A 27,210-nucleotide genomic window follows, 5' to 3' on the forward strand; every position below is an offset into this window, starting at 1 on the left:
TAAGTATTTTATGTATATAATATTATATAATGTATGCATATTTATGTAGCCTATTTATATGATGTCTTATTTTTAAATTTTTCTTTGTAACTTCTGTATCTTATGCTGCTGTGACAAGTACATTTTAAATATCTATCTATCTATATGTGTGTGTGTGTGTGTGTGTGTGTGTGTGTGCAGCTTCTGATCATCATCATTTCGAAAATCTTTCTTGGAAGCTATTTTTATTTTATTATGATTTAGGTTTGTTTATGTGTGGATCTGTGTGTATAAGGACACAAAATGCAAAAAATAGTATTTTTTAAAAATCTAAATGTATTTCAAGATGTTTAAATAACAGGAACTATTATAACAGAAATAATATTTTTTTTTAAAACCCATGAGGGCCTCGGGCCCCTTTGACACCTCTGTCCCTTGTCTTCCTATGCAGAATATATATTACTCTTTAGTTTGAACTTTAAGGTCAGAGTTCAGTACAGGAGATACTGATCATATAATTGCTATAAATAAAACAAATGTATTTGTCTTTCTTAATAATTTCAATAAGTTGTTGGACAAGTTGGTTGATTGATATTTGGTTTTGATCAAAAGTCTGCACTGTGTCATCCACATCCCATTTATTAAACATAAAAACACGTTCATGTGATCTGTGTATAGATAAATCATTTGTCGCCTGCGGTGTTTAAGAGAGCCAAATGTTTTTGTACAAACTGTGTTTCATCACACATGAGAGGTTTGTCTTCAGGGTGTTAATGTCTAAACTGAGACGGATCAATCGTTTCTGTGCAGGAGTTAGATTCCTGAGAGACACTGAGAGTCAAAGCTATTTTTAGATTTTTTTTAATGTATAATTTTCAGTTTTCATGATGTATAAAGCTACTGAACACACACTTTGTGCACACATTTATGCAAAAATATCTTTGTGATAGTTATATTAACCCTGAACATGACATGAAGCTTTAAGATCAGGTGAACGCTGCCTTCAAGTGTTTGTCAGTTTGTTGAGTTGCTTTGGGTTTTATTACTCAGACATTCTGCAATAACACAAACCCCTACATCATTGTTTAACAAATAAACAAACAGAAAACTGCTTTTCCCTTTTAAACACTTAAACATCTGAAACAGGAGTGAAAATTACGGTGAATTGATTAGTTGGAAAAACAACTATAAACGACCAAAATGAGACACAAAACAACAACAAGAGCAGTAAAAGACTAAAAAGGATGCAAAATTAATTAAAAGAGATTTTAAATTAATTTAAATAGAGACAAAATAATACAAAGAGACTTAAAAACAATCCAAAAGAGACACAAACAACTACTAAGAAAATCAAAATACAAAATGACAGCTAATAGTCAATGAAAAGCTGCAAAACAACAACAAAGACACTAAAAAGTGACACAAAATGACCTAAAAAAACACAAAGAGACACAAAAAAACATGAAGAAGAGATGCAAATGACAATTAAAAGATGCAAAACAACCACAAAGACCACCAAAAAACACTAAAAGTGTCTTAAATATGTCAAAAGAAATGCAAAAGACTACAAACAGTCAAAAACAACCTTAACGAGATGACAAAATACTAAAATGACAATGATAAGTCGCAAAAGAAAGTGAAAGAAAGTGAAAGAATGTGACTTAAAAGAGAATCAAAATTGTTTTTTTGTCTTTTTAAACTGACTAAAAGGAGACAAAACATATTATGAAGCCTTTCAGTGTCTTTTCTGGACTGTAGAGAGCTGAGGACGTGTTTAATCAGAGAAAAAAGCTGAGGTTACTTTTAATGTCCTTGAGCCACAGCTTTGTTAACCACTTATAGGCCTACTTCATAGTACTAATACACACTTCATAGTGAAACATCATGAAATGAGGAGCAGACACATCACGTGTCCTGCTATCCGACAGCGCCCTCTGCTGGCGGCTAACCGTCACTACATCAAACTGCAACTTTGTAAATATTTATACATTTGAACAACAAAATAAAACCTGCAGGAACAGAAGCAATAAAATATTTTTTAGACACAATTACAAAAAACAAGACAATGTTTTTTTTTTCTGAGTCCTGATTCATCCTGAGTTCATGCTTCAACTTGTGTTTGTTTATTTGGGGTTGTAATACTTGGGCCTAGAAATTTAATGCAGACAGAGACATTTTAATAAACTGTGCTGGCACAAAAACAAAGGAAAAATTTGATGTACATTTATTATTAGTACTATAAAGTGTGTAAAAGCACACGTGTGTGTATATATATGTTTGTGTTTCCATGTTTTCAACTGCACTTTGCTTCCTTTTTTGTTTCGTTTTCATAGAAATAACAACGTTTAAAAATATTTTGGTCTCACTAACGACAGACACATATACACTTACAGCCTAAGATTTAACTGTATTAATCAGGGACTCAACACATTGTAGCCTACTATATTATAATTTCTGATATAATTTCTTTGTTGGATTTAAAGTAAGACGACACATTTTCTTACATGTAACTGTTGTATAATATTATTCTGAGTCAGTACACTGAAAAAAAAAAATGGAGTGACATTTACTTAAAAAAAAAAAAAAGCTAGGCAAGTTTTCCACACAGAAAGTGTTTGTAATATTGACTCAGGCTGTTTCTAAATATTTATTTAATATAGAACCACTTATTTTTTTAGTAAATTGCAGATTCACTGATGTCCCTCAGTTACATTTTACTTGGAAATATCAACTAATTAAGCCAATTAACTGGTTTAGTGAATATTACTTGGAACGAATGATTCAATTTACATACAAAACTGAGGACACATAATAACAAACAATCACTAAGTATTGCACTACATGGAAAAACTGCTGTTTTAAAGTAAAAGCACTGAATTCGTATTTCTTTGTAGAATTTATATAGATGATTGAAATAATAATTGCAGGGCCAAAAAAAAAATTTTCAGTGTATCATTAACCTTTTTTCTTGTATTTTGGGTTCCTGTGATATTTATATGTTTCAAACTGAACTGTTTTTAAAGCACCTGTATGACCTGTGAACACTCGGTGATCAGGTCCCAGATGTTTCCCCTCACCTGTGGGTCTTGGAGAACCTCCGGAGCTCCGTGTCCTCCACCGGCTCAGCGGAGACCCCCGCAGCCCGCCGGGTGCGCCTGCTGTCCGGCCAGCAGTCCGCGCTGCAGCCGCCTCTCTCCCGCAACACAGACTGACATTTGTGCAGTTTCCTGCGCAGCTCCGCCGCCTCCTCCTCCTTCTCCCGCAGCCGCCGCTCCATCTGCCCGATCCGCTCCTCCCTCAGCCGCAGCAGCCGCGACAGATCCGCCTCCAGCCCGCTCATCCTCCGGTCCTCCGGTCCTCCGGTCCCTGAGTGTCCGGGACAGAGACAAAGAGTCCCAAAGTTCCTCCAGAAATAAAAGAAAACCAATAAAGACGCAAAAAAGGTCCAGAGGAGACCAACTGAGTGAGTCCTTTCAGAATAAAAGCTGCTTATTGACCAGTTCAGTGTTGTTTCCTCATCAGATTCAGCAGTTCAGACTGAGAGAGAGAGAGACTGAGAGAGAGAGAGAGAGAGAGAGAGAGAGAGAGAGAGAGAGAGAGAGAGAGAGAGAGGTGTAAACACAACCAGTGTGCTGTGAAGGGAAGACTTCAGGGCCCCCGTGTTTGGGAAAAGAAAGTGTGAGTCTTTGATGCCCCTGTGGCAGGTAAAACATAATAAAGTGTAGAAGCAAAGGTGAAAGAGAGAAAAAATGAGTATAAAGAACAACAGGGTCCACTCAGGGTGGACAGGATGGGACCCATGCTACAAAACAACCTGTCTAGGGTTAGGGCAAAAGAAGTTCAGCATTATAGAAACATTTTAAAAACTAAATTAGGCATGTAAATGCTGGAAATAAAGTAGTTACGAGGACGACTTGATGACTGGAAGTGGCAAAGACAAAGACATTGTCCGTCTGAAGGAGTCATATGGAATCAATTACTATTTCAAACTGGACGGACAATGATAGACACTAAACAACCACTAAGACATGATAATGCACAAGCTGCTATCTGCATAATACACCACAATGTGACCCTAGACTGTCTGATGTCCAGTTGCATTGTGGGTAATGTAGGCAGCAGGTTAAAGGGAGGAAGAAGAATGTTCGGGTTCATTCCTTTCTTAAAACTGTCCATCAGGAGTCAGAGGATGAAACACATATCTATCTTTATAAAGTATATCATATATTATAGAGAGAGATGTAATAAATCATATTTTAAATCAAATCATACATGGTTTTCGTGTTTGTGTTTGTGTTTGTGTTTGTGTGTGTGTGTGTGGTTGTCCCTCTCCCTCCATCGAATCAAGGACCTCACTGTTCGACTGCACACACACACACACACACACACACACACGGTGTGCAGGAACTTTCCAGTCGGCATCAGATAATATTTACTGAACTAAAAAGAGAATAAATGGCTTTCTGTGTGTGTGTGTGTGTGTGTGTGTGTGTGTGTGTGTGTGTGTTTCCTCACAGCTGCTGGATGATTGACAGCTCGATCTCAGGACATGTTTTTATGGAAGTATCTGAAGGAGAAAAAATGAGGAAAAAAGTTAAAGTTAAAGTTTCATTTAAATAAAACTTGTTTAAAGATGATGGAAGTTATTCAATTATAATTACCTAGATCCTCCAGACAACAGCTGCTGTGCTTTTAATGAGACTAAACACTTTGACTGGTCCATCTAATGTTCATATCAGAGACATAACAACTAAATAATGTCGTATAAACATCAAACAGAAACTGCAGGTAATTCATGAGCGGTTTGTACAAAAACATCTGTGAAATGAAGGATATTTATTGTTTTAACAAAGGAATAATTTATGAGTTTAAAGCTAAAAGGTGAAAGACAAACGAGCAGAGATTCTGACTCTTCGCCTTACTTTCCCATAATGCACCTGAATACTGTCTTCCATGAGAACCGCCCTGTCCCAGTAGACCACTTGCGAGTAAAAAATCTTCATAATAACAATATTTATAAAAAGATAAACATCAATATATTTTTTTTTGTTTTATATTATTATTTCCCCTATATACTTTCCCTTTATGAATCCCATCTGTCACATCAGGCATCCACTGACGGAGACTGAAGCTGTTATCTATGATCTTTTCACAGCCACCAGACTCCATTGAAAAAAACAGTAATTTAAGCTCACAGAACACAGGAGTTGTTGGTCTCCTGCTACATCCATCTGTTAGCTTGTTAGTTTTGTTTGTTCCAAACAGATTCAAATCACTAAAGTCACACATTAACTCAAACTAACAGATGGATGCATCGTAGGACCAACAGCTCCTGAGATGGGCCCAGTTTCATTATCCCTCTTCAACTCATCTGTAAAAACTCAAACTCAGATTTTTTTTCTTGGCCTTTGGCATCAAAACACCTGTTAGAGTGTATGAGATGCTCCAGGCTTTAACCCTCCTGTTGTCCTCAGGTCAAGGAAGGAAGAAGAGGGAAGGACGCAAAGGGAAGTAAAAAAGGATGGAGGAAAGAAGGAAGGAAAGAAAGAAGGATGGAGGAAGGAAAGAAGAGAGGAGGAAAGGAGAAAGAATGGAAAGGAGAGAGAAAGGAAGGAGGGTGGAGGAAAGAAAGGGGAGGAGGAGAAGAAAGGAAGGAAAAAATAAAGAAGGAAGGAGGATGGAGGAAAGAAAGGGGAGGAGGAGAAGAAAGGAAGGAAAAAATAAAGAAGGAAGTAGGGAGAAAAGGAGGGAGGCAGGAAGGAAGGAGGAAGGAGAGAAAGAAAGAAAGAAGGGAAGGAAAGGGGGGGCGAGGGAAGGGAAGAAGGAAGGAGGATAGAGGAAGGAATGGAGGCGGGAGGGATGAAAGAAGGAAGGAAGGAGGAAAGGAGAGGAAATCAGGAGGAAGGAAAGAAGAGAGAAAGTAAAGGAGATAGCGGAAGGAGGAAAGAAAAGAAGGGAAGGAGGGAGGAAAGGAAGGAAAGAAAGAAAGAAAGAAAGAAAGGAGGATAGAGGAGGAAGGAAAGAAGGAAGGAAGGAGGAAAGAAGAGAGGAAGGCAGGAGGAGGAAGGAAAGAAGGAATAGTCAAAACAGATTGGGTCAATTTGACCCGAAAGGACGACAGGAGGGTTAACTCAAACACTTCTGCAGCAGGTCGAGACGCTCAGAGGGACAGAGATCATATAAAGAGCAACAAGGTCCGTTCAGGGTGGACAGGTCAAACAAACGTGACCCAGGAGACTGGCGTTAATGTCCCGTGTGAAACCAAAAGTCAATGCTGTTTTCAAGTCTGGAAGCAGAACCCTGATCTTTGACCAAAGAAGGACCGGACACGTCCAAAACTGATGCTAAAGCGTTCGTGTATCCTTATCAGACACAAACAAGGAAGTTTTTGAGCCTCGTCCCGATGCCCTGGCACCAAATCTGTGTGTTTCTGGTTGTTTGACTGCATGTCGATGTTTTAAGTGAAGTTCTGAAATGATTATTCTACTGATGTTCCACTGATCAGGAGGTCGGCATTTCGATCCCCGTCTCAACCTCTTGGTGACGACATGCTAACGTGTTAGCAAACAGCTGTAAAACTGCAGAACCCAATCAATGAGATAGCAACTTAAAATGACAAAAAATAGACTTTCTGCAGGATTTTAATGTAAAAGCAAAGCATGCTGGGAAGTGCAGTTTAAACCACATTAACAGTCAGGATCTTTTTTAGCCATTTAACCTTTATTTAACAAACAGAACAAGGACAGCAGAGTGGAACAGCTGCCGTGTTCTCCCTGAGTGTGTGTGTGTGTGTGTGTGTGTGTGTGTGTGTGTGTGTGTGTGTGTGTGTGTGTGTGTGTGTGTTTGTGTGTGTGTGTGTGTGTGTGTGTGTGTGTGTGTGTGTTAGTAGGTGAAGAGACTATCCAGATAGTGACCATCGGTCAAAGGCCTCCTGCAACACACACATGCACACACACACACACACACACACACACACACACGGTGTGTGTATTTGCATGTGTGTATGTGTGTGTATGTCCACAGATAGCAGCAGGTTAAACATTAACATCAGCCGGCTCGTAAAGCTAACACCAAGACAGTGAACCTTTGGAGTTTGATATGATGTGATCACACACACACACATAGGCACACACACACACACACACACACACACACACATACACACGGTCTCGATGACACGTGAACACACACACACTTTGGGTCCTCAGAATGACACAGCTCTGATCGGAGGGAGGTGATCTCTGAAATTGCTCAGGTGAGTTTTTCTGTTTTTCATTCAAACAAAGTTTTCATGTTATAATATTTTAAACACCAACAAACAAACAGAGAGAAAGAGAGCATGTGACAGTGTAAAGACAGGGTCGTTTACCTGCTCTTCTTCGCTGGTGTCTGATGAACAGGAGCCATCAGAGGCTAAACAGCTAACTGAACAAACAGGCCGAGCAGTTTCAACGTGTGAGAGAGAACAAAGTGGAAATGTCTAAATATATTGAGAGTAATATTCTTATGATTAAACAAGTATTTAGATACTTTTCTGCAGTAATACCACATTATAAAAATACTCTATTACAAGCATATATAACATTACTGTAGTAAAGAACTAAAATATTATCAAAAAGGCATTTAAATATAATAAAAAGACTTCATGTACATTTTTATTAAAATGTGTAAAAATAAAACTACTAAAAAGAGTGAAAGCTGCATATTAGTTTATTTAACTTAATACATTGTAATTATATAAATATTTCCATTATAATGAAATACATTATCAGGATCAATGGATGACATTCATTTTATTAAATGAAAAAATGTATGTTGTTAGAGAGAGCTCTTCAGGGTAATTAGAAAAAAAATATTTAAGTAAAGGTAACACTTTCAGACACTACTGTAGTAAAAGAACTGATTAAGAAAATAACCTAAATATGTACATTTAAATTTATTCATGATAGTTGTTGGTTGTTGTTGTTTTTTACCACTTAAACAGAATCCTTAGAGATTCTTCGATTAATCATTTATGTAACACTAGTGCAGTACTTCATCTTAGGTAAAATAACTGCATTCTGACATCACTGCAGCAAAAATACAACTTACAGAAATATTATCAAAAAAGTATCTTAATATCAGAAAGAAATACTTTAAATACATGAATGTTGAAATGGGTTAAAATGCAACTGCTAACAAGAATAAAAGATATATTTATCTTAATTAAATATATTATATATTAGTAGTTTCATGATAATACAATTATCAGGATTACGTGCCTTTATTATTTAATAATTTGTGAGATTTATTTTTTTAACAACAAAACATTTTTTTAGTTATTGAGGTGTATAAAGTGAACTCATAAATAAAGTTCACTCTATTTATAGTTTGCTCATATTTTCTCCTCATGTGAGGGAGGGAAGTAGGTTTTTGTCATGGAGGAAGACAAAAACTGAAAAAAAATTAAATTATGACAGAAATTTGGTCTTCTGTTATTGCTGCCGGTATTCTCACACGTCATTTCACCGTTCTGCTAAAATTATATCCAGTTTGTCATTTCCATGTGAACGCAGCATAACGCGGACGAACTGCAAGCTAGCTAACAAAGCTAAAACTATCTTGAGTGGAAAAAATTCATCCAAGCCTGATTCCAAGAAAGTTGATACGCTGTGTAAAACAAAGGTGCATCAAAGTTATAATTCAGAGTGTATATTTATTATTCAGTTTGAGCAACAGAGGATTTATAAATCATTGAATTCAGTGTAGATAAGTTAGCATTCGACAAGCTAACATTAGCTTGTCTGCTCGCTAACCGTTCAGCTGCCGCCACAAATAGAAGCGAACTCTGTGGAAACACAGTTTCATTCGAATAAAAGGACACGACGTGATGAAACATGACATGAACTAAATTGTGATAACTTGTCAGGCTGATTTTCATCTGCGATGGGTGTAAACAATGAAAACAACTCCCATGATCTATGTTGTATAACTGTCATTTGTACGTCGCTTTGGATAAAAGCGTCTGCTAAATGACATTGTAGAATTGTAGAATTGTATTATGAATGTTTTGACACAAATGGGCTGCCAAAGTGTCTCATGTTATGTTATGTTATGTTATGTTATGTTATGTTATGTTATGTTATGTTATGTTATGTTACATAATAACTATTACATAAACAGCTGAAAATGTAATAAGAAAAAATATTTGTCTGTTTTTGGAGGAAAAAAGATAATGGATTAATGATGAGAACAGAGAGAGAGAGTGTGTGTGTGTGTGTGTGTGTGTGTGTGTGAGAGAGAGAGAAAGAGAGAGAGAGAGAGAGAGAGAGAGAGAGACGCCCCTCTGTCAGCAGTATTGATTGGTGGACTCTCAGGTCAGCTGAACCTGTTTGCCCTTACAGCGTCTCTCCTCGGTCAGCAGACAAACGATCAAACTGAGCATATGTTACCATTAAAAAACTTTTTCATTACATTTATAAACTCTAAACTTCTAAACTTTTTCTTTTTTATAACTGCATGGATGCTGTATATCTATTAAAGTACTTTTTTTTTATTACCATTACTCGTTCTCAGAGTGAAATGTCAAGATTGTAGGCTACTTGAATTGTTTTAGTTTCTTGTCCTTTTTACTGCACTACATTTATCTAACAGCTTTAGTGACTTTTTTTAGCAGTACACAAAATATCTCACATGACTGCACATTAATAAACTACGACTTTAAATACTTGTTATTCATTCAATAATGATAAAATGTAATAGGTAGCACTTCACACTAAATATACATTAACCAACATTATTTTATGCAGTAATACACATTAAATAACAGAACTAACCATCAACATATGTGTCTCATTATTGTTAACTAATGTAGCCATTTATAAATTACTTAATTGTTCATAAAGATTACTAACATTGTTTAATGCAGTAATAAGCATTGAGTAACAGCTAATTCATACAACAGTATGTATTAAGTATCTGTTTACCTTAAAACCTGAAGATTAAATAAATACAAGAACATTAGGATATGAGGATATAAGCCCATTCTCAAGTTCAATTATGTTTGGCTGATACGATTTGTTACACAGATTTGTACCTAAATTTTGCCATTTTTTATATTGCCAAATAGCACATTAGGACACCAAAACCTTAAGGAACACCAAACACATTATTGGTTTAAAAAACTTTTGACAATTTGTAGATTTTTATATTTTGTATAGAGAGCACTGTTGTGTTTCCTGCTGAGAAACCTCCTTGTTGTCAATACACTGTGGAAAGCCATCCGACCTCTGAATGCTCTAGGTCTCTGGTTTGTGGTTGTAAAGTTTTATGAGGTCACAGCAGTTCATTTTATACACTGAGCTCAAGTTCACTGACGAACATCATCACACATGAATAAAATTGGTCTCATTGAATCCACAAGAGCCTCAGCTTTCCAGTCATACCCGATTTATGCAACTCACAGACCGTTTAGGGACCCTTGTATGCAGAAATATTCACATACAACAGGACAAAACAACACATTTTACTGCAGAAAAAAACTGCATGTTGTCAGGATAAATCAGGCATATCTGAAAAGAGGAGACCCATAGATACCTATAGATCCCATTCATTCAGATATATTGAATAACTGTTATTGTATTAATTAGCTGTTAGTTAACGCTCATTACTGTATTAACTAAAAGAAGCTTTATGAATTAAACAAATGCATACATGAAACCATTACTAAACATTAACACATTCATAAATGATAATTGGACACATTAGCTAACTGTCAAATAAAAAACTTAGTTAATGTTTATTATGGCATTAAATGATGTTAATTAACGTACCCTAATTAAAAAGTGTAACCTTTATAATTAATGTAATATTTTATATTTAAGAGAATACTTTTAGTTCCAATTCTTTAGGTACATTTCACTGATGACTTTTGTATATGAAATACATTTGTCAGGGATACAAAAGGAAGAGAAAATAAATCTGATCTAAAAGTGTGAATTCAGGAGTGCTGACAGCAAGCAAAGAGACACTGTTTGTTCGTGTTTCCCTTCATCTTCATCTTCATCATCATCATCATCATCGTGACCTTTGACCTCTCTCTTGCTCTCTTTCTTTTGTCTCTCGCCCGTTCCGCCCCTCTAATGTGAAGAGCTCTTCTCTCATTTTTGCTCCTGAGTTTCTCTTTGAAATCAAGCAGAAAGAAAGAACTCTGCATGCGTGTGTGTGTGTGTGTGTGTGTGTGTGTGTGTGTGTGTGTGTGATCACCATGTTAATGTATGCAGTGCAGCAGGCTATTCGTCATTACACTGATTATATCAACCTTTCTTTAAGGTTCAAAGGGTTAGCTGTGAGTAGCCACTTATCTGCCTGTGTGTTTCTTTATAAGTATGTGTGTGTGTGTGTGTGTGTGTGTGTGTGATCACGACTGGCAATGGGCAACAATATGTTGTATATAATATTCGTTATGTTCTGAGCCTGCGGGTAACTGAAGATATCTTTTAAATATATTATTGAAATTAACGCATATATAGTTTCATCAGTCGTATCAGTCATATTGACTATTTTCAGCAGCAGATTAATCCACCAAAAACCCAAATCCTATATATTTTTTTAAATTATTAACCACTTTGTTATCTGGTTCTTAAAGAGAAGAACACAAATTTATTAAAATAAAAATAAAATAATAAAAATGTATTATTATTATAAAGTTTAGATAAATAATTACATTTTCCATTGAAGTGCTGCTTTTCCAGATTTTCTTTACCAAATGAAATATATTTGAGTTGTTTTAATTAAACTCACTCAAACCAGTAGACATGTTTAAATCGGCTTTAAAAATAATATTTAATGTGTTTAAAGCAGTAAATAATTCTGTGTTGATCTATTAGCAAATGTGGTGCTCCAGTGAGTGTTTGTGTCAGCAGGATGGTGTGTTCATGTTGATGAATGATTTTTGTTGATTTTTTAACAACAACAACAGAAGAAGAAGGAGAGACATCAGGCTCAGAGACTCAGAGATGATGATGATGGCAGCTACAAACACGCCTCTTTGTCTGTTTGCTCGCTGTAACCTCGTTTTTCCTTTTGGGTGCCTGAAAATGTGTTTAAAGCCAGCTGAGGACTTTGAGTATTTCCAGTCAGTGAGACAGAGAGACATTCAGACAGTGAGATGGACAGTCCTGCTGCAGTCTGTCCAGAGTTTCTGTCAATGATTACTGGACAGACCTTGACCTCTCTGCTGCTCGCTTCAAAACAGGACTCCGCTGTTCAGAGTGTGTGGGGACACACAGTCACAGAGTGGACACCGCCGCGGGAAATGCTGCTTTTACTTCATCTTTATCTGACAGAGCACTGCCCCTCGGTCCCACAGTTACAACCAGTAAAGACTGGAAACTGCCAAGTTCAACCAAAGCCTTGTAGTTCAACCGCAGGCTGATCAGTTCATGGAGCATTTCCAACTGGCCTCATCCATCAGGGGAGAGGCGAACCAGAGGAAACATATTGTTGTCTGGGAAATCAATTATTTTAAATCTTTGTTGGGGTCTAAAGAATCTTTATCCCATCATGCTGATCACTGTAACATTTACCTGTAGGCTGTTATCATCAATAATTTGGAGCACCGGGTGGTGAAGTGTCCTTCACCACGTCAAGCCATGTTCAGAAAAAAACACAGCAAGGCAGAGAAACTGATTTTGAGTTTTGTAAGACACAAAAGCGACACACGTTGTTGTTTTCTGTTGTTTTTCAGTGAGCACCCCTAATTTCCCTGATTTACATATCTCATAATAAAAAATGTGGAGCGCCAGGTGACATTTTGGCGAACCACATTTCAAAACAGATAAGTGCAACGAGGCAGAAAAACTCTGATTTTGAGTTTTGTAGGACATAAAAACAACACACAAGTTGTTGTTTTCTGTTGTTTTTCAGTGAGCACCCCTAATTTCCCTAATTTACATATCTCATAATAAAAAATGTGGAGCGCCAGGTGACATTTTGGCGAACCGCATTTAGGAACAGATAAGTGCAACGAGGCAGAAAAACTCTGATTTTCAGTTTTGTAGGACATAAAAATGGAATGTTGTGTTCCAGTGAGCACCTCCAGTTACCCTGATTAACATTTCATATAATCAAAAATGTGGAGCGCCAGGTGACATTTTGGTGAGCCACTTTCAGAAACAGCTATGCGCAACGAAGCTGATAAACTGATTTGAGGTTAGCAGGATGTAAAAGTGACACATACGTTGTTGTTTTCTGTTGTTATCTAGTGAGCACCCCTAATTTCCCTGATTTACGTATCGCTGTCAATCACACCCAATGGAATCCAATCAGAAAGCAAGCGGGGACGGACTGGCGGGGACGCAGAAGGAGGTGGCACTGCGGGCTCTGATGCAACGGACGGGATACAAACTGCAGCAGGTAGAGGAGACAGAGACTCCATTATCTGTATCTGTATTTGAATAAAAGGGCGAAAAACGGCTGGTTCATACGAGAAGTCACGCTTTACAATGCAGTTTTTGTGCCTTCAAAGCATCAAATTGATTTACTATAATAAATATAACTCATAATCCCTACTGAAAATGTGAAATGATTAATATTCATAAACAAAAATGCACAATAGTGGGTTTTCAACTTGTGTTTCAGGAGAATGGCCAGCGGCGGTACGGTGGCCCGCCGCCTGGATGGGATGGCCCGCCCCCAGAGAGAGGCAGCGAGATCTTTGTGGGGAAACTACCAAGAGATCTGTTTGAAGACGAACTGGTTCCACTGTGTGAGAAGGTGATGATTGTTTCCTACTTTAACATCCTGTGAACACATGTTAGCCTCTTGTTCTTACATTTTTTCGTATTTCTGTCAACAGTTTGGTAAGATCTACGAGGTGAGGATGATGATGGACTTTAACGGGAACAACAGAGGCTACGCCTTTGTCACCTTCGGCAACAAGCAGGAGGCCAAAACAGCTATGAAGCAGCTCAACAACTACGAGATCAGGTCAGGGATTGTTTTTTAACAACTACAGTCTGGATACAACCAACACAGCAGGCATCAGTAAGGGCTGCAACATTATCAGTGTAGATCAGGGATGGGCAACTTAAATGCTGGAGGGGCCACAATTTTTCATCGTCACTACCACAGGGCCACATATAGGACCGTGCACTTCACCAGATATGATGAAACTGCAATTTTAAATATGTTTACAGTGTAGTAACTTAACATATTTCATGCTCAAATGCCTGTATAACAGTATAAATAGGAATACAAAAGGCTTGAAGCAAAAATAAAAAATAACCACTTACTGTGATTTATTTTTTTCAGTGCAAGAACAGCAGACCAACATTAATTGCAAGAAGTAATTTTGTGCTTTTTTACACTGCACTTTTAAGATTTTAATGCTAAAATGCATGTAGTTGTACTGAGGGCCACTTCAAGTGAGGGTGCAGGCCATATGTGGCCCCTGGGCCTCCAGTTGCCCATCCCTGGTGTAGATAATGATCATGTTTTCAAGCAACAACCCAGAAAAGGCTTATCATCACAAACATACACCATAGCAACCTGAATATTTCAGTAAAAAAATCAAGCAACTATGCAACATTAGCAAAGACACAAATACTCCACCTGCTACATTTACAACCACCCAGAACAATCCCATAACCACATAGCAACATCCTATGTTGTCCCACTACGTGCCTCTCTTCCTTCCTGCAGAAATGGCCGCCTTCTTGGAGTCTGTGCCAGCGTCGACAACTGCCGTCTGTTTGTGGGCGGGATCCCAAAAACCAAGAAGCGTGAAGAGATCCTGTCTGAGATGAGGAAGGTCACCGACGGTGTCGTGGACGTGATCGTGTACCCCAGCGCCGCAGACAAATCTAAGAACCGAGGCTTTGCCTTCGTCGAGTATGAGAGCCACCGATCAGCCGCCATGGCCCGCCGCAAACTGCTGCCAGGTACAAAACCGAACACTGAACACTCGAGTCAGATTTAAGTTGTGTTACGACAGTTCAGAACAGAACACTGTCTGTGTTGGTGCATTCAAGGACATTATTCAGCCAAAAAGCAAAGACAAACTTACATAAAAGATCACCCCACATGTAAGGCTGAAACAAACCTTTATACTTTCATAAATGATTAATCTGACGATTATTTTCTCAATTCATTGATTCAGTCCAAGGTGATGAGACATCCAAAAGTCAAAAACATCTTAATAACCTATATATTACCATATACCCCTAGAAATAGCGATACAACTTAGCAACTATATACTTGGTAGTTTATTTGGTAGTGTGTTTCATTTTGTTGACATATTGGAGTCAAATTGTTGTCCAATGGGAAGTTTGGATATGTGATTTTATTACTCCGTAAATCAGAAAATAAAGCAACAAATACACATAGTGTTGTAAAATAAACAGCTACATGTGTATTTTGGATGTTTTGTCTGAATGAGGCCATGTTATGGAAGTGAAACAGACCAAAAAATCGGCATGACGAATGATATTTTAGCCCATTGTGTCTCTGAACTTAAACTTGTTCTCTGTGTTTCTGGGAGGTACCGAACACAGGCAGCTGTAAAAGTTATGCTAACGAGTTATTTTAAAGCAGCCAAAGTACCAACATTACTGCTTTAAAGTCCAAACACCTCGTAAAAGTAAAGGCAACACAATAAAAGATGTCAAAGTCTGAGTCGGGGTTTTATCAGCAGCCAATCACAGCCTGTGTCACTGGGTCAGTGTCCAATAGGAGCAGAGCTATAATGAGATAATCAGCGGAAATCAGAGTTAACCATAAACACATTAAACCCTCCGTGTTTCCTGCTGGTTCCAGACTAAAAAAGTTGTGACGTGTTTTTATTCTGCAGGCTTGGAAACATTTCAGGGTATGAAAATTATTAATTATTTTTTAAACTGTGTGATAGAGAAGAGCTGCTTCTCCTTGAAGCCTCAGTGATAAGAGAGTTTTATTGCTTTGACACAGATAGACGGTTTGTGTAACACTGAACGTTTGTGCAACAGACTGAATGATGCTGAGTCATGTTTTCAGACGGAAACAGACAGAGATTAAAGTATTACATTTACAAGAAATAGGAAAAAAATCAGATACTCTGAGATTATAGTCATAGTCAAAGAAAAACTCTCTGAGGTTGAAGTGTTAAAATTACTACAAAAAAATCACAAAAATTAACAAGAAAAAAACTTGGATATTGCCCTTGATTAAAGTCATAAATTATATATATATTTAATATTTGAGAAAACTGGAATATTCTCTGACATTTTAACGCCATAAATTTAAGTGGTACATTTACATGTGAAATCCAAATTCCAAATATATATATATATATATATATATATATATATATATATATATATACATTTGGGGGAAAAAAATCAGAAAATAAAGTGTTAAATTTACATGAACAAAGTTTATTATCTATATTATTAACGACATTAAAATTAAAGCTACCTGTTCCCGCTCTAAGGTCGTATTCAGCTGTGGGGTCATGCCATCGCCGTGGACTGGGCGGAGCCTGAAGTGGAGGTAGATGAGGATACCATGGCAACAGTGAAGATCCTGTACGTCAGGAACCTGATGCTGCAGACCACTGAGGAGACCATCGAGAAGGAGTTCAACAGCCTCAGACCAGGTACCTGAACACAACACAATCCAGAGTAAACTCTCAGAGGTCCGACTGTCCCTGAATGCAACACCTTGGACATTGAATAATAACTGACTATAATTATTTTTTACATTTTAGGATGTAAAGTAAAGAAACTTGTAGTTAACAGAAGAGAGTGATATGTTATAACAAAATTTGGGGCTTCAAACACAGTTTTTCTAATATGTGGTGTTCCACAGGGATCAATCATTGCACTCTTATTATTTCTTATTTTATTAATGCTGCAAGATGTCAGCTAAATGAATGAATTTATTATATAAACATTAAAAAGTCAAATTTCATAAAAGTAGCAGGCGGTTTATTTGTAGATGAAACAGATATAATTAATTTGTATTGTTAAATTATTCAAATCATTTATTTTTAGGCATTTTAGTTGATGAGAAAAAATGTTTTACCAAAACTGCAGAACAAACATGAAGCTGATTATTAGCTTTATATTATTTATTGTTTGAGCCAATAGCCACCATACAGATCTCCATATCAGTTAATTTAATCAAACTTTTACTAACAATTAGTTCAGCACCTTTTATACACTCATTCATTCATAAGGTGATTCACAGATGACTGATAGGTTGATGATTACACATAACAAGAAAAATCATAAAAATTACTAAAAACATTTCAACAATTAGAGACCAATGCATGTGGGTCAATAGATAAGCATAAAAAAGGAATTAAAACAAATTTAAAGGGATAGAAATAATTGCAATACAACTGATTGAAAAGATATGTACAAAAAACAAGTTAAAATAAATAAATTGACAGACTAAAAAAAACAAATTGAACACAAATAAATCGCATGTTTATTTAATGTTGTCTAATTATTTTCTATACTTCATTTGTGTATTTTATTTCTCGTCTTTTTTGTCATTTATGTTCTTTGTATTTTGCTAAATTGTTGTTTTCATTTATGACATTTAATCTGTTATTTTTACTGTTGAAAAATAAAAATAAAAATAAAAAATAGATAATAAAAGAGTGAGCCCTTGCAGCTCCAGAAGGCAATAAATCAAATAAAATGATATTTTTAAAAAAGTGTTTGTTGTGTTGCAGGTGCAGTGGAGCGAGTGAAAAAGATCAGAGACTACGCCTTCGTCCATTTCACTCAGAGAGAGGACGCCGTTAACGCCATGAACGCCCTCAACGGGAAGGTCAGCGACAACCACAGTTCATTTTCCATTTTATTAATTCTTCTTTTCGAAATAAACAACAACATAAACTACAACAAAGTAGGCTAGATGCATATACATAAACACCATTATACAGATGTACATATCAAACATATAAATATTTACACACATAAAGTTTATATAGCCCTATACATAAACATGTAAGATAGATATAAGAACCAGTTAACTTAATATTCAATATGCATTTCCTTATATAATTTTGGTCCGAAAAAAAAGGGAGTAGGCTGAAGTAAAAAATACTTATCTAGGCCTGTCCCCTGGTACTCCACACTTCAAATAAGAGTGTCACTCTATATATAGCCACCTAATGTCAAATAAATATAAATCATCATTATTATTTATTTATTTATTTTCTTATCAGTCAACCATAGTATATCAAGCAAATTAGATCTTAGAATTTCTATTACTTACGCAAAGAAAACAAACAAATAACAACAACAAAACAGAACACTGAAGGCAGTTACAAGAACGTCGTCATCCAGTTTGCAACTGTCGTGGCAATTCTGCCAAATTGCACTAAGTTGATGGGTGAGCTGGCCAAACACAAAGCACTCAACACTCTGTTCAGCAAGTTTTATTAGCACATTCGTATTCCATACACCGCAATTTTACAGTACAACAAAGTCCCGTACACCACTCGACTTATATCTGTTGTAGTTTCCAGCATTGATTCTTCAGCAAGACTCAATGCGGCCCTATCTTCCTCCCCTATACATCACACCAGGCCAGACCCCACTGGCCCACACGTTCCCCTCAGTCAAGGTGTCATCAGAGTTGAGTTTAAAGAGTGATTTCCCAGAAGGCTTTGTGTCCCACCATGCAGGAAACACCAAATTTCCTTCACACAACCTATACTTATTTAACACCACTTTCACAGTGTCGTATCAGAACTTTTAGAACAGCATGTAGAAAAATATATAATTTGTTCCATCCTGTCTGCAGGTGGTGGACGGCTCTCCTATCGAAGTGACTCTGGCCAAGCCGGTGGACAAGGACAGTTACGTCCGTTACACCAGAGGGACAGGAGGACGTGGAGGGTCTCTGCTGCAGACCGATTATGCCGCCTACACCCTGGGACAGGTAGGACCCTAGGACATTGTTTTACTATGAAAGTAATATGTGAATGTTTTTAACGTTTCAGGGTTTTTTTTTATATAAATGATAAAGCAGATGTAGGCTGTATATAGAGCTTTGATTATTGCTGAATGTGTTTCCTTTAAAGGACTGAGACATCATGATGATTTATGGATGAATGTCACTAAAGTAAACAGCTCTATCTAGTGGATGCTTTCAATTACTGCACAGTCTGAGACAGTAACTCAAGGACCGTAAACACCTCACAAATTAATTTTGGAAGACAGAAGTCAACAGAAACAAACAATAACAAAACACAAAAACCAAAAGGCCTGTCGACCCTCTGAGGCTTATGTGCTGTTTTTATTGCTGAATACAGAGAATAAAAGTCAAAACTCTCAATCCTGATTGGTTCAAACATTTGGCTGTAACACACGCCCACATTTTATAGGAGGTCATGCGACCTGACATCGCCACATAAACCTCAGATATCAGATTCAAAAAGATCTTTGGACCAAAGTGGCCTTTTAACTGACAATTTTTATCTTAACAAATATCTCCCATAACTGTGTTATGATCCCATTTTGTTATAAACACAGACAAGGAAACATTATTAGATAGAAAAACAAGACATAATAACGGAATTATTAATTATTAAATTATATTCATATTAAATATAAATTAATAGAATTATTATGGTGAATACTGGAAAATTAATTAGCCCTCAGGATAATTAGTATTATGAGAGCACATAAAGAGTAATATATCCCTTTAAAATAAAGTCTGTGGTCATTAGTTCTGCAAGTATTTTGGTCAAAAGAAATATATATATATTTTTATCAAAGATTTTAAAAAGTATAAAAAATGTCTCACCTCCTCGTCTTCATCAATTTTAATCAAAAACAGGGAAAAAAAACATTGGAAAAACTTCGGTCATTAGTTGTGCATGTATTTGGTCATAAACTAAAGGGTAACGCTTTATATTAAGGTCCTTGTAATAACCATTAATTAACAAGTAATAAGGCCCTTGTAAGTCCTTACAAGATGCTTATTAACATTACTGTGTGTTTATAAGCCTATATAAGTGTTAATAATGGCATTATAATACAGCTAATAGCAGGCTATAAGAGATGTATAATAAGAACATTAATAAAAGCCTCATGAGTATTTTATAATCCTTCATAATAGCATTACAAACACCCATAACCCACCCATTATGTCTTTGCCATGCCTTTATTAATCTTTTGTCTGCTTATTGATATTAAAATATACTTTATTGCTCATCTATTATAAGTTAACTATGCTTTTTGCAGCTAAAGGGATCTAAAGCAAGAACAATGCCTTATTACTTGTTAATTAATGGTTATTACAAGGACCTTAATATAAAGCAAGAAATTATTTATATCAAAGATTTTTAAAAAGTATAACAACTTTCTCCAGGTGTACGACCCTTCAGCAGCGTACCTCGGCCCGCCCGTGTTTTACGCCCCGCAGGCCTACGCCGCCATACAGGGTCAGTTCCGCTTCCCGGCGGCCAAAGCTCACGTTGGAGGGCGGGGCCTGATCAGGACACCATCTGTCAGAGGTGAGGATGCTTTGTTTACCTCGTAAATCTGAAACAGAAAAATAAAATTCATGCTCACACTCACAATCTGGGGACCTTCAGTTCTGTGAAATGATGACAAGAGGTCCCCAGTTGGACAAAATCATGTGTATTTTAGGACAAGTTTGTCAAGATCAACCAACCAAATATGAAGAATGTTGTCTCAAAATTACCTGTGTGTCTGAATATTGTTAATGATTGAAAAGAATCCACTGAATCAAAAGTGAGACTTTATTGTTGATTATTAAATATTAAATCAGAATAAGAGAATGAATCATGCGGAGGAATAATGAAGTGAATTAAAGGAGCCGCAGCAGGACAGATGTACTGTTACCATGACAACTGTGATTCTTCTTCCCGGTTGATTTCCGGTGATTTGATTGATTTCACTGCCTTTTCGGTCTCCTGTAGAAATTTACATGACTGTACCTGTAGGGGCTGCCGGGGTGCGGGGGCTGGGCGGGCGGGGGTACCTGGCCTACGCCACCGGGGTCGGAGCTGTAGGCGGAGCCGCCGGCGGAGGTGGCGGCGCCTCCTACGGCCTGAAGGCGGACAAACAGGCAGAGGAGAAGCTGTACGACCTGCTGCCGGGGATGGAGCTGACCCCCATGAACCCGGCTGCCATGAGCCTGAAGGCCGCCGCCATCAAACCTGCACCACAGGTAACAGAACACACCAGAGAACAACCTGGGAAGAGTTACACCAGCTGATTACAACTTTGATCTTGTTTTATAGCTTTTTCCACCGTTTCTATCAGTAACAGGAACGGCATTTGGAGGCATTTGCTGTTAGGTTTGTGCCTTGTCAAGACTGTCCTCCCCATAAAGAAAACCCTATAAGTCGTTTCTACAAGCAGCTTAATACGGCCTGTGTTAATGGTTGAGGCTGTCCTCCACTGCCCTCTATTGGCCGCAGTAATTATGAATGATGCTAAGGCGTAGTATGAAGCACAAAAGTCCCACAAGTAGTATTAAGTCCCACAAAAGGGACTTCAAGGGACTACGGACTTTTCTGCAATTCTACAATTCTACAATGACATATAGCAAAGAGTTGGTCTTCAGTCTCTTCTTAAAGATTGAGAAGGACTCAGTGGAACAGATGGAGTTTGGAAGTTGGTTCCACCACCGGGGCTCTACAGAGGAGAAGAGTCTGGTTGAGACGTAGAGGCCTTCAGCGGAGGAGGAGCCAGATATCTTTTGCCTGAAGAGTGTAGAGAACAGGAGGGTTTGTGGACCTGAACAAAGGAGTTCAGATAAGAAGGGGCTGTTCCCGTTGCTGTTTTGTAGGCAAGAGACAAGGCTTTGAATTTGATGCTGCTGTGACCGGGAGCCAGAGCAGAGAGATGAGGAGCAGAGTGACATGAGCTCTCCTGGGCTGGTTGAAGACCAGACGCGGAGCTGCGTTCTCGATCATCTGCAGAGCTACAGTAGTCTAAACGTGATAACACAAGGGCCTGAACCAGGAGTTGCGACGATTGCTCGGTCTTGTAGGGTCTGATCTTCCTGATGTTGTACAGGGAGAATCGACACGATCTGGCAATTGAGGACACATGAACCTTGAAGATCAGTTGGTCATCAGTCATGACACCCAAGTTTCGTGCAGAGCTTGTGGGCTCAAGTTCCATGGATCCAAGCTCTGTAATATATAAGTCCCTACAGCTGCAGATATATCATTATGCAGTTGTCTCGTATACCAGTTTTCAGCCAGACTTATCTTTATCTTTCGTGACTTTTCAGCGATTCCCCACAAAACTGAGACTGAGGTTATAAAAAAATTGTGGTTTAAAGTTTGACTCCATGAAAACCCTATAATCTAAAATAAAAAACATCTGAAATAAAACTGACTGAAATGACGAATCCTATGATGTTGTTGCACCATGATTACTAACACTCTGCCTGTCTGTCTCTGTGTCTGTCCGTCCAACAGGTTCTGGAGGAGTTGTGTCAGAAGAATAACTGGGGTCAGCCTGTCTATCAGCTCCACTCTGCCATCGGTCCGGACCAGAGACAACTGTTTCTCTACAAGATCACCATACCAGCTCTGGCTACACAGTACCCCAACGTGTAAGAATACTAATACTACTACTGCTAAAACAAATGTAATTGCGGAGAAAAAAATATCTTGCCTTTTGACTTTAACCCTTTGATGCACAACATGGGTCTAAAGTGACCCGGCAGATTTTTTATGTTCTATATCGTTGCAATAAATTATTTTCATCATTCAGTATTCCAGGTTTTTCTCAATTAGTTTGTTTTTGGTCATCATACATCCTAATTTTATGTTTCCTTTATTCATTTTTTAATAAAATCCCTTTTTGTGTCACTTCTCTTTTAATGCACAACATGGGTCAAAAATTACCCATATCCATTTTTTTAGGTTAGTAGCTTGCTAAGCTAACTACTTAGCTAACTTCTTGGCTAAGTAGCTTGCTAAGCTAACTACTTAGCTAACTTCTTGGCTAAGTAGCTTGCTAAGCTAACTACGTAGCTAACTTCTTGGCTAAATAGTTAGCTTAGCAAGCTACTTAGCCAAATAGTTAGCTATGTAATAATACAAAACCTTTTTTTCTTCATAAAGTGTGAGCGGCAAAATGGAAATAATGATCTGTTGTTATCAAAAACAAGATATTTAAAGAATATTTGGGATATTCAATCATAAAATAACTTGATATCAAAAGATAGAGCACAGAAACACACAGTAAGCATTAAATAACGTCATTTTTGACCCATGTTGTGCATTAAAAGAGGTGTCAATATGTTGTGCATCAAAGGGTTAAGAAGCCATGGTAGTGATGTGTTTCGTCTTTCTGCAGCCATCCCTTTACGCCTGCGAAGCTGTGTGCAGCTGTAGAAGAAGCTAAAGTCCACGCAGCAGAGCACACCCTGCAGACGCTCGGTGTGCAGGCTGAGGGCGCTGCAGACGCTGCCTGCGCAACTGCCGCTGCTGTGGCCTCGGTAGCCTTCCCAGGTATGTGAAGGTCCGTACCCAAAAACAACTAACTCTCCTCTTCACAAAGCCACTAACAGTCTCTGACGCTCAGATCGCAGACATGTCTCCTTCACATCAAAAAAAGAGTTTTAAAGCTTCCAGCAGGTTGTGTTTAATACTAGAGCTCAATAACAACAGCTCCCAGACCAGCAGTCAGCCAAATTTAAGATCCATTTCATTCTTTACACTCAACTACAATTCAAATTAAATCTTCCAGGAATGTTATTGTGTTTTTGTGCAAGTTTTGGATTTGCATGCAAAACTTTTGGAATTGAAAACAAAAATTTTGGGGAAAAAAATTGATTTGCAGACAAATATTTTCGGAGAAAAATTAGGAATTTCTAGACAGATTTTTGGGGATTTTTAAACAAAACTTTTGGATTCACAAACAAAATTTTGGGAAAAATGTTGCAATTTCAATAAAAAAATTTTGCAAAAAAAAGAAAAAAATTATTTGGAAAAACGTTTGGATTTGTAAATAAAACTTTTTGATTCACAAAAGCACATTTTTCATCACAAATATATTCCCCTGCTGAAAAATATGTTTTGATTGCAGCGTCAATACTTTTGCATAATAAAGACACAGAAATAGCCCCATAATTTAACAGGTTACCTTAAAGTGGACGACTCGTTGATGACAAGTCGTAACTTCTGGTCATGTCTCTCTCCAGGTTACACTCTGGCGAGCCCGGCGTCGTCTGCGGTCGCCTCCCAGCTGAAGCAGGCTGTGTCTCTGGGTCAGGACCTGACCGCATACACCACCTATGAGGGATATCCCGCTTTCGCCATGGCGGCCCGCCACTCTGACGGATACGGCGTTTTCTAGAAGAGCGGTTTCCAACGGAGGAAAAACACTTGCAACTAAAGATGCGTTCACACAAAACTGCTTTTTACAAACTGTCACTTTAAATCTGTTTAAAATTTTTCATCTCAGAGCGGGAATAAAGTGAGTAGACTCATTTCTTTAAAAAAAAATCTGTTTCATCAGGACACAAAACACGACTGAGACAGTTATTCTTAAAAAAAAATAAAAGCAGAACAGTGTGAACGTTTCTTAATGCTGCAGTTTTTACAGGGAATCAAACAGACGTTTTGAAACTTGCTGCTAGAAAACGTTTCGGACTCGTCAGTCGTCCTGAAACAACTTATTCACCCGTCACATATTCTTTCTTTACCCATATTATCCGTCTCTGAATTATGCATTCGTATATATCTTTGATTAATTTGTGATTGATTAAGTAGGCAGCCTGTGATTGGCTGTAGGTTTGAATTAACATTTTGATCCGTTTTTTATTTTTAGTTTGTTTGCATGTTTCTAGTAGTTTGTTTACAATATTCAAAAACTGAATCAACTAAATAGACTTTGCTATTTTATGCTTCGTGGTAACCATGTGTTATTTTCTCTACGTGGGATTTGTAGTTCTTTTGAACATCTTTCAACTGAAAAATGTAGTTATATTCTTTTGTGTCTACTTTTGGCTTTTCATCAGTTTTCTTGTAAAATCTTTGAAGGTACGACTGAATTCTGGACAGAGCAGGATTTTAAAACGTGTTTTAGTCACCGAGGCATTCAGGACTTTGTAGTTCTACAGACTGTGAATATGTAGTTTTTAGTTTCATCTAAACTTTGTGTCATGAGCTTTTTCTCACTCATCATTAACACGTCAGACCGATGATTTTCAGTTTTTCTGCCGTCATGTTTGCGACAAAACCTCAGCTGTCTGAAAGCTTTATTAGGACCTTTAACACAGCTGCGTTCCTGAAAGTCATCTGATCAGTGGATGATGTCGCCAAACAAGAACATCAAACCGTTGCATTACAGTTGTTTTTTGTCCAATGTCGATATTTAAAAAAAGATTTTATCTTTTGGCAAGCGATCATAGTAAACCAAGAGTTAAAGATGTTACCTGAAGTAACATAATTTAACTTCCATGAGTCACAATTTTAATTAACTAACGCAACTATTTCACTTCCGTCCTTGTAATAACGTAGCGTTCAGCATTTATTTTATTTTTTATCCTATCTTTTATAACGCCTAACCAGGAAGTTTTTTTGCCCTTACCTTAGAGAAGTTGTTTTGTAGCATAAACCGAACTAAACCAACCTTTTAACTAAACGTAACCATTTAGTTTGCAGCAAGCGGCCATTAAATGAGCTGATAACAACCTACTGCACCTACCAGCAGCCAGAGTCCCTTCCCGCCCATACTGATGGGATCATAAAAGCCCATTCAATTGTGTGATAACGGTCAAAATAGATAACAAGTAACTACGTTCTGTCATGAAAGCAAACTCAAAAAAGTAAGCAGGAAACTGCGTACTACCCTGCAGAGACAGTCCAAATATATGTCACAACATTCCCCGTAGTCCTGCTTGATGATGTTGTCGTCATTCACGTTTTGTGCCGGTTTCTTCCAGATGCAACAAAAACTTTGGCATGTGAATGCAACACTTCCAATAAAGTCTCTGTTGTTGCAGGTGACCCCTCCCCTCAGTCTGTGTCTTGTGCTCTGATTGGCTGTAGCGCCCAGCAGGTTAGGCGTAGTTCTTGAGCACCAAGTCAACGCCAATTTGCATCTGATCAGGAGCTTTTGTCAGGGACCTACTTCGCTAAACAGCTGAATAAAGCTCGTAAAATGTGTCTCTATGGTGATTACGCCCAATTCTGAATCCCACTTCATGGTAAGATCCATCCTGCATCGCATTCAAGCAATAGGACTCGCGAGGCGTCCGTGCTCAGGTACCAGAACCTGATTTGTTTAGGACCAATAGATTATCCTGATCTTCACCAGTTAAGGTCACTGCCTGACCTCGATCTATCTGGTTGCTTTGCTGGGCGAGTCTTGCCAAGAAAAGCAGTGGGATTCATAATAACGCAGTTTATCTGAGCCAGTAAAAATCCACATTTTTTAACCTGTGAACCGTCTGTTTACAAACAAAAGTAAAAAGTTTAGTCATTCAGTAAAGGATCTAGTGATTTTTCTTTCAACAAAAAAGGATCCGTTCTAGCAGCGCCTCCTAGCGTGTCGTAGTTTGAACTTTTTTTCCTGATAATAACAAATGCAGAGTGAAAAGCAGCAGACGACCAGATATTTGTTTCTTCTTTTTGTTTCTTTTAAGTGTTTCTGGAAAGTTTTACGAAGCGCTGCCACCCGAGCTGTGAACGAAGCAGAGACAGTATTAAAGTGTGTGAAGCACTTAGAACTTATTTTTATACCAGGAAAAAAAGAATAAATATCCAGATGCTATTTGTATAGAGTTATTGTGCATCCTCTAATTGACCTGGAAACAATAAACATATGAAACTGAATCGACACGAATCTGTGATGAGCAGAGAGAATTGTGGGAATATGAGGGGAAACTGATGTGTGATGAACCGTAATCTTCACAAAATAAAGAAGCTAACACAAATCTGAAGAAGCTTCAATGAGTCAACATTATTTCACTACTTTTCATTGAATTACGTATTTTTACACTTGCTGTCTTTATCCCGCTAGCGTTCCAACGACCAACTTTTAGATGACTTTTCTCCTTCAGGGGCTGAACTGGGCTCGGATTTAAAGCTACAGAACATGTTGGTATCTTGGTGGGAAGGGAGTAAACAATCCTCCAGAGTCTGACCTCAAGACCCAGGAACCCCCATCTGCATATTCGACCTCCTGGATTTTGTAGAATACTAACAACCACTTTCTAAACATAAACGCATGATGTACAAAAATTTGGCACTTTCTA

General features: G+C 37.7%; 2 protein-coding genes across 4 annotated transcripts in view; one reads left to right on the forward strand and one right to left on the reverse strand.

Annotated features, from left to right (window-relative positions):
* Nucleotides 1-3,319, reverse strand: part of LOC131959092 (cGMP-dependent protein kinase 1-like) — a 66,215-nt gene extending 62,896 nt beyond the window's left edge. The window contains exon 1 of the mRNA XM_059324199.1: nt 3,057-3,319. Coding sequence (XP_059180182.1) covers nt 3,057-3,319 — 263 coding nt within the window. The remainder of the gene's footprint in view (nt 1-3,056) is intronic.
* A 3,804-nt stretch (nt 3,320-7,123) lies between these two features.
* On the forward strand, nt 7,124-27,177 carry a1cf (apobec1 complementation factor). 3 transcript variants are annotated; one of them, XM_059324200.1, is made up of 13 exons: nt 7,124-7,234; nt 13,224-13,374; nt 13,600-13,734; nt 13,817-13,947; nt 14,662-14,900; nt 16,427-16,591; nt 17,678-17,775; nt 18,757-18,894; nt 20,329-20,473; nt 20,903-21,153; nt 22,418-22,554; nt 23,304-23,458; nt 24,151-27,177. In XM_059324200.1, exons 2-13 carry the CDS (start codon nt 13,273-13,275, stop codon nt 24,303-24,305), a joined length of 1,851 nt encoding a protein of 616 aa, XP_059180183.1. In that variant the 5' UTR covers nt 7,124-7,234; nt 13,224-13,272; the 3' UTR covers nt 24,306-27,177. The 3 variants fall into 3 exon arrangements, with proteins under 3 accessions (XP_059180183.1, XP_059180184.1, XP_059180185.1); XM_059324201.1 differs by having other exon boundaries at nt 20,927-21,153; XM_059324202.1 differs by having other exon boundaries at nt 23,304-23,468; nt 24,151-24,289.
* Nucleotides 27,178-27,210: the final 33 nt, after the last annotated feature.

The sequence above is a fragment of the Centropristis striata genome, chromosome 21, assembly GCF_030273125.1.
Source record: "Centropristis striata isolate RG_2023a ecotype Rhode Island chromosome 21, C.striata_1.0, whole genome shotgun sequence".
In the NCBI taxonomy this organism is placed as follows: domain Eukaryota; kingdom Metazoa; phylum Chordata; class Actinopteri; order Perciformes; family Serranidae; genus Centropristis; species Centropristis striata.

What these genes read in the sequence shown, in the direction of transcription:
- a1cf (XM_059324200.1), top strand. Translation starts at nt 13,273, where the DNA reads ATGGAATCCAATCAGAAAGCAAGCGGGGACGGACTGGCGGGGACGCAG. An exon ending in TGAACGCCCTCAACGGGAAG is followed by an intron (nt 17,776 to 18,756) that starts GTCAGCGACAAC and finishes TCCTGTCTGCAG; the next exon opens with GTGGTGGACGGCTCTCCTAT. An exon ending in CCATCAAACCTGCACCACAG is followed by an intron (nt 21,154 to 22,417) that starts GTAACAGAACAC and finishes TCCGTCCAACAG; the next exon opens with GTTCTGGAGGAGTTGTGTCA.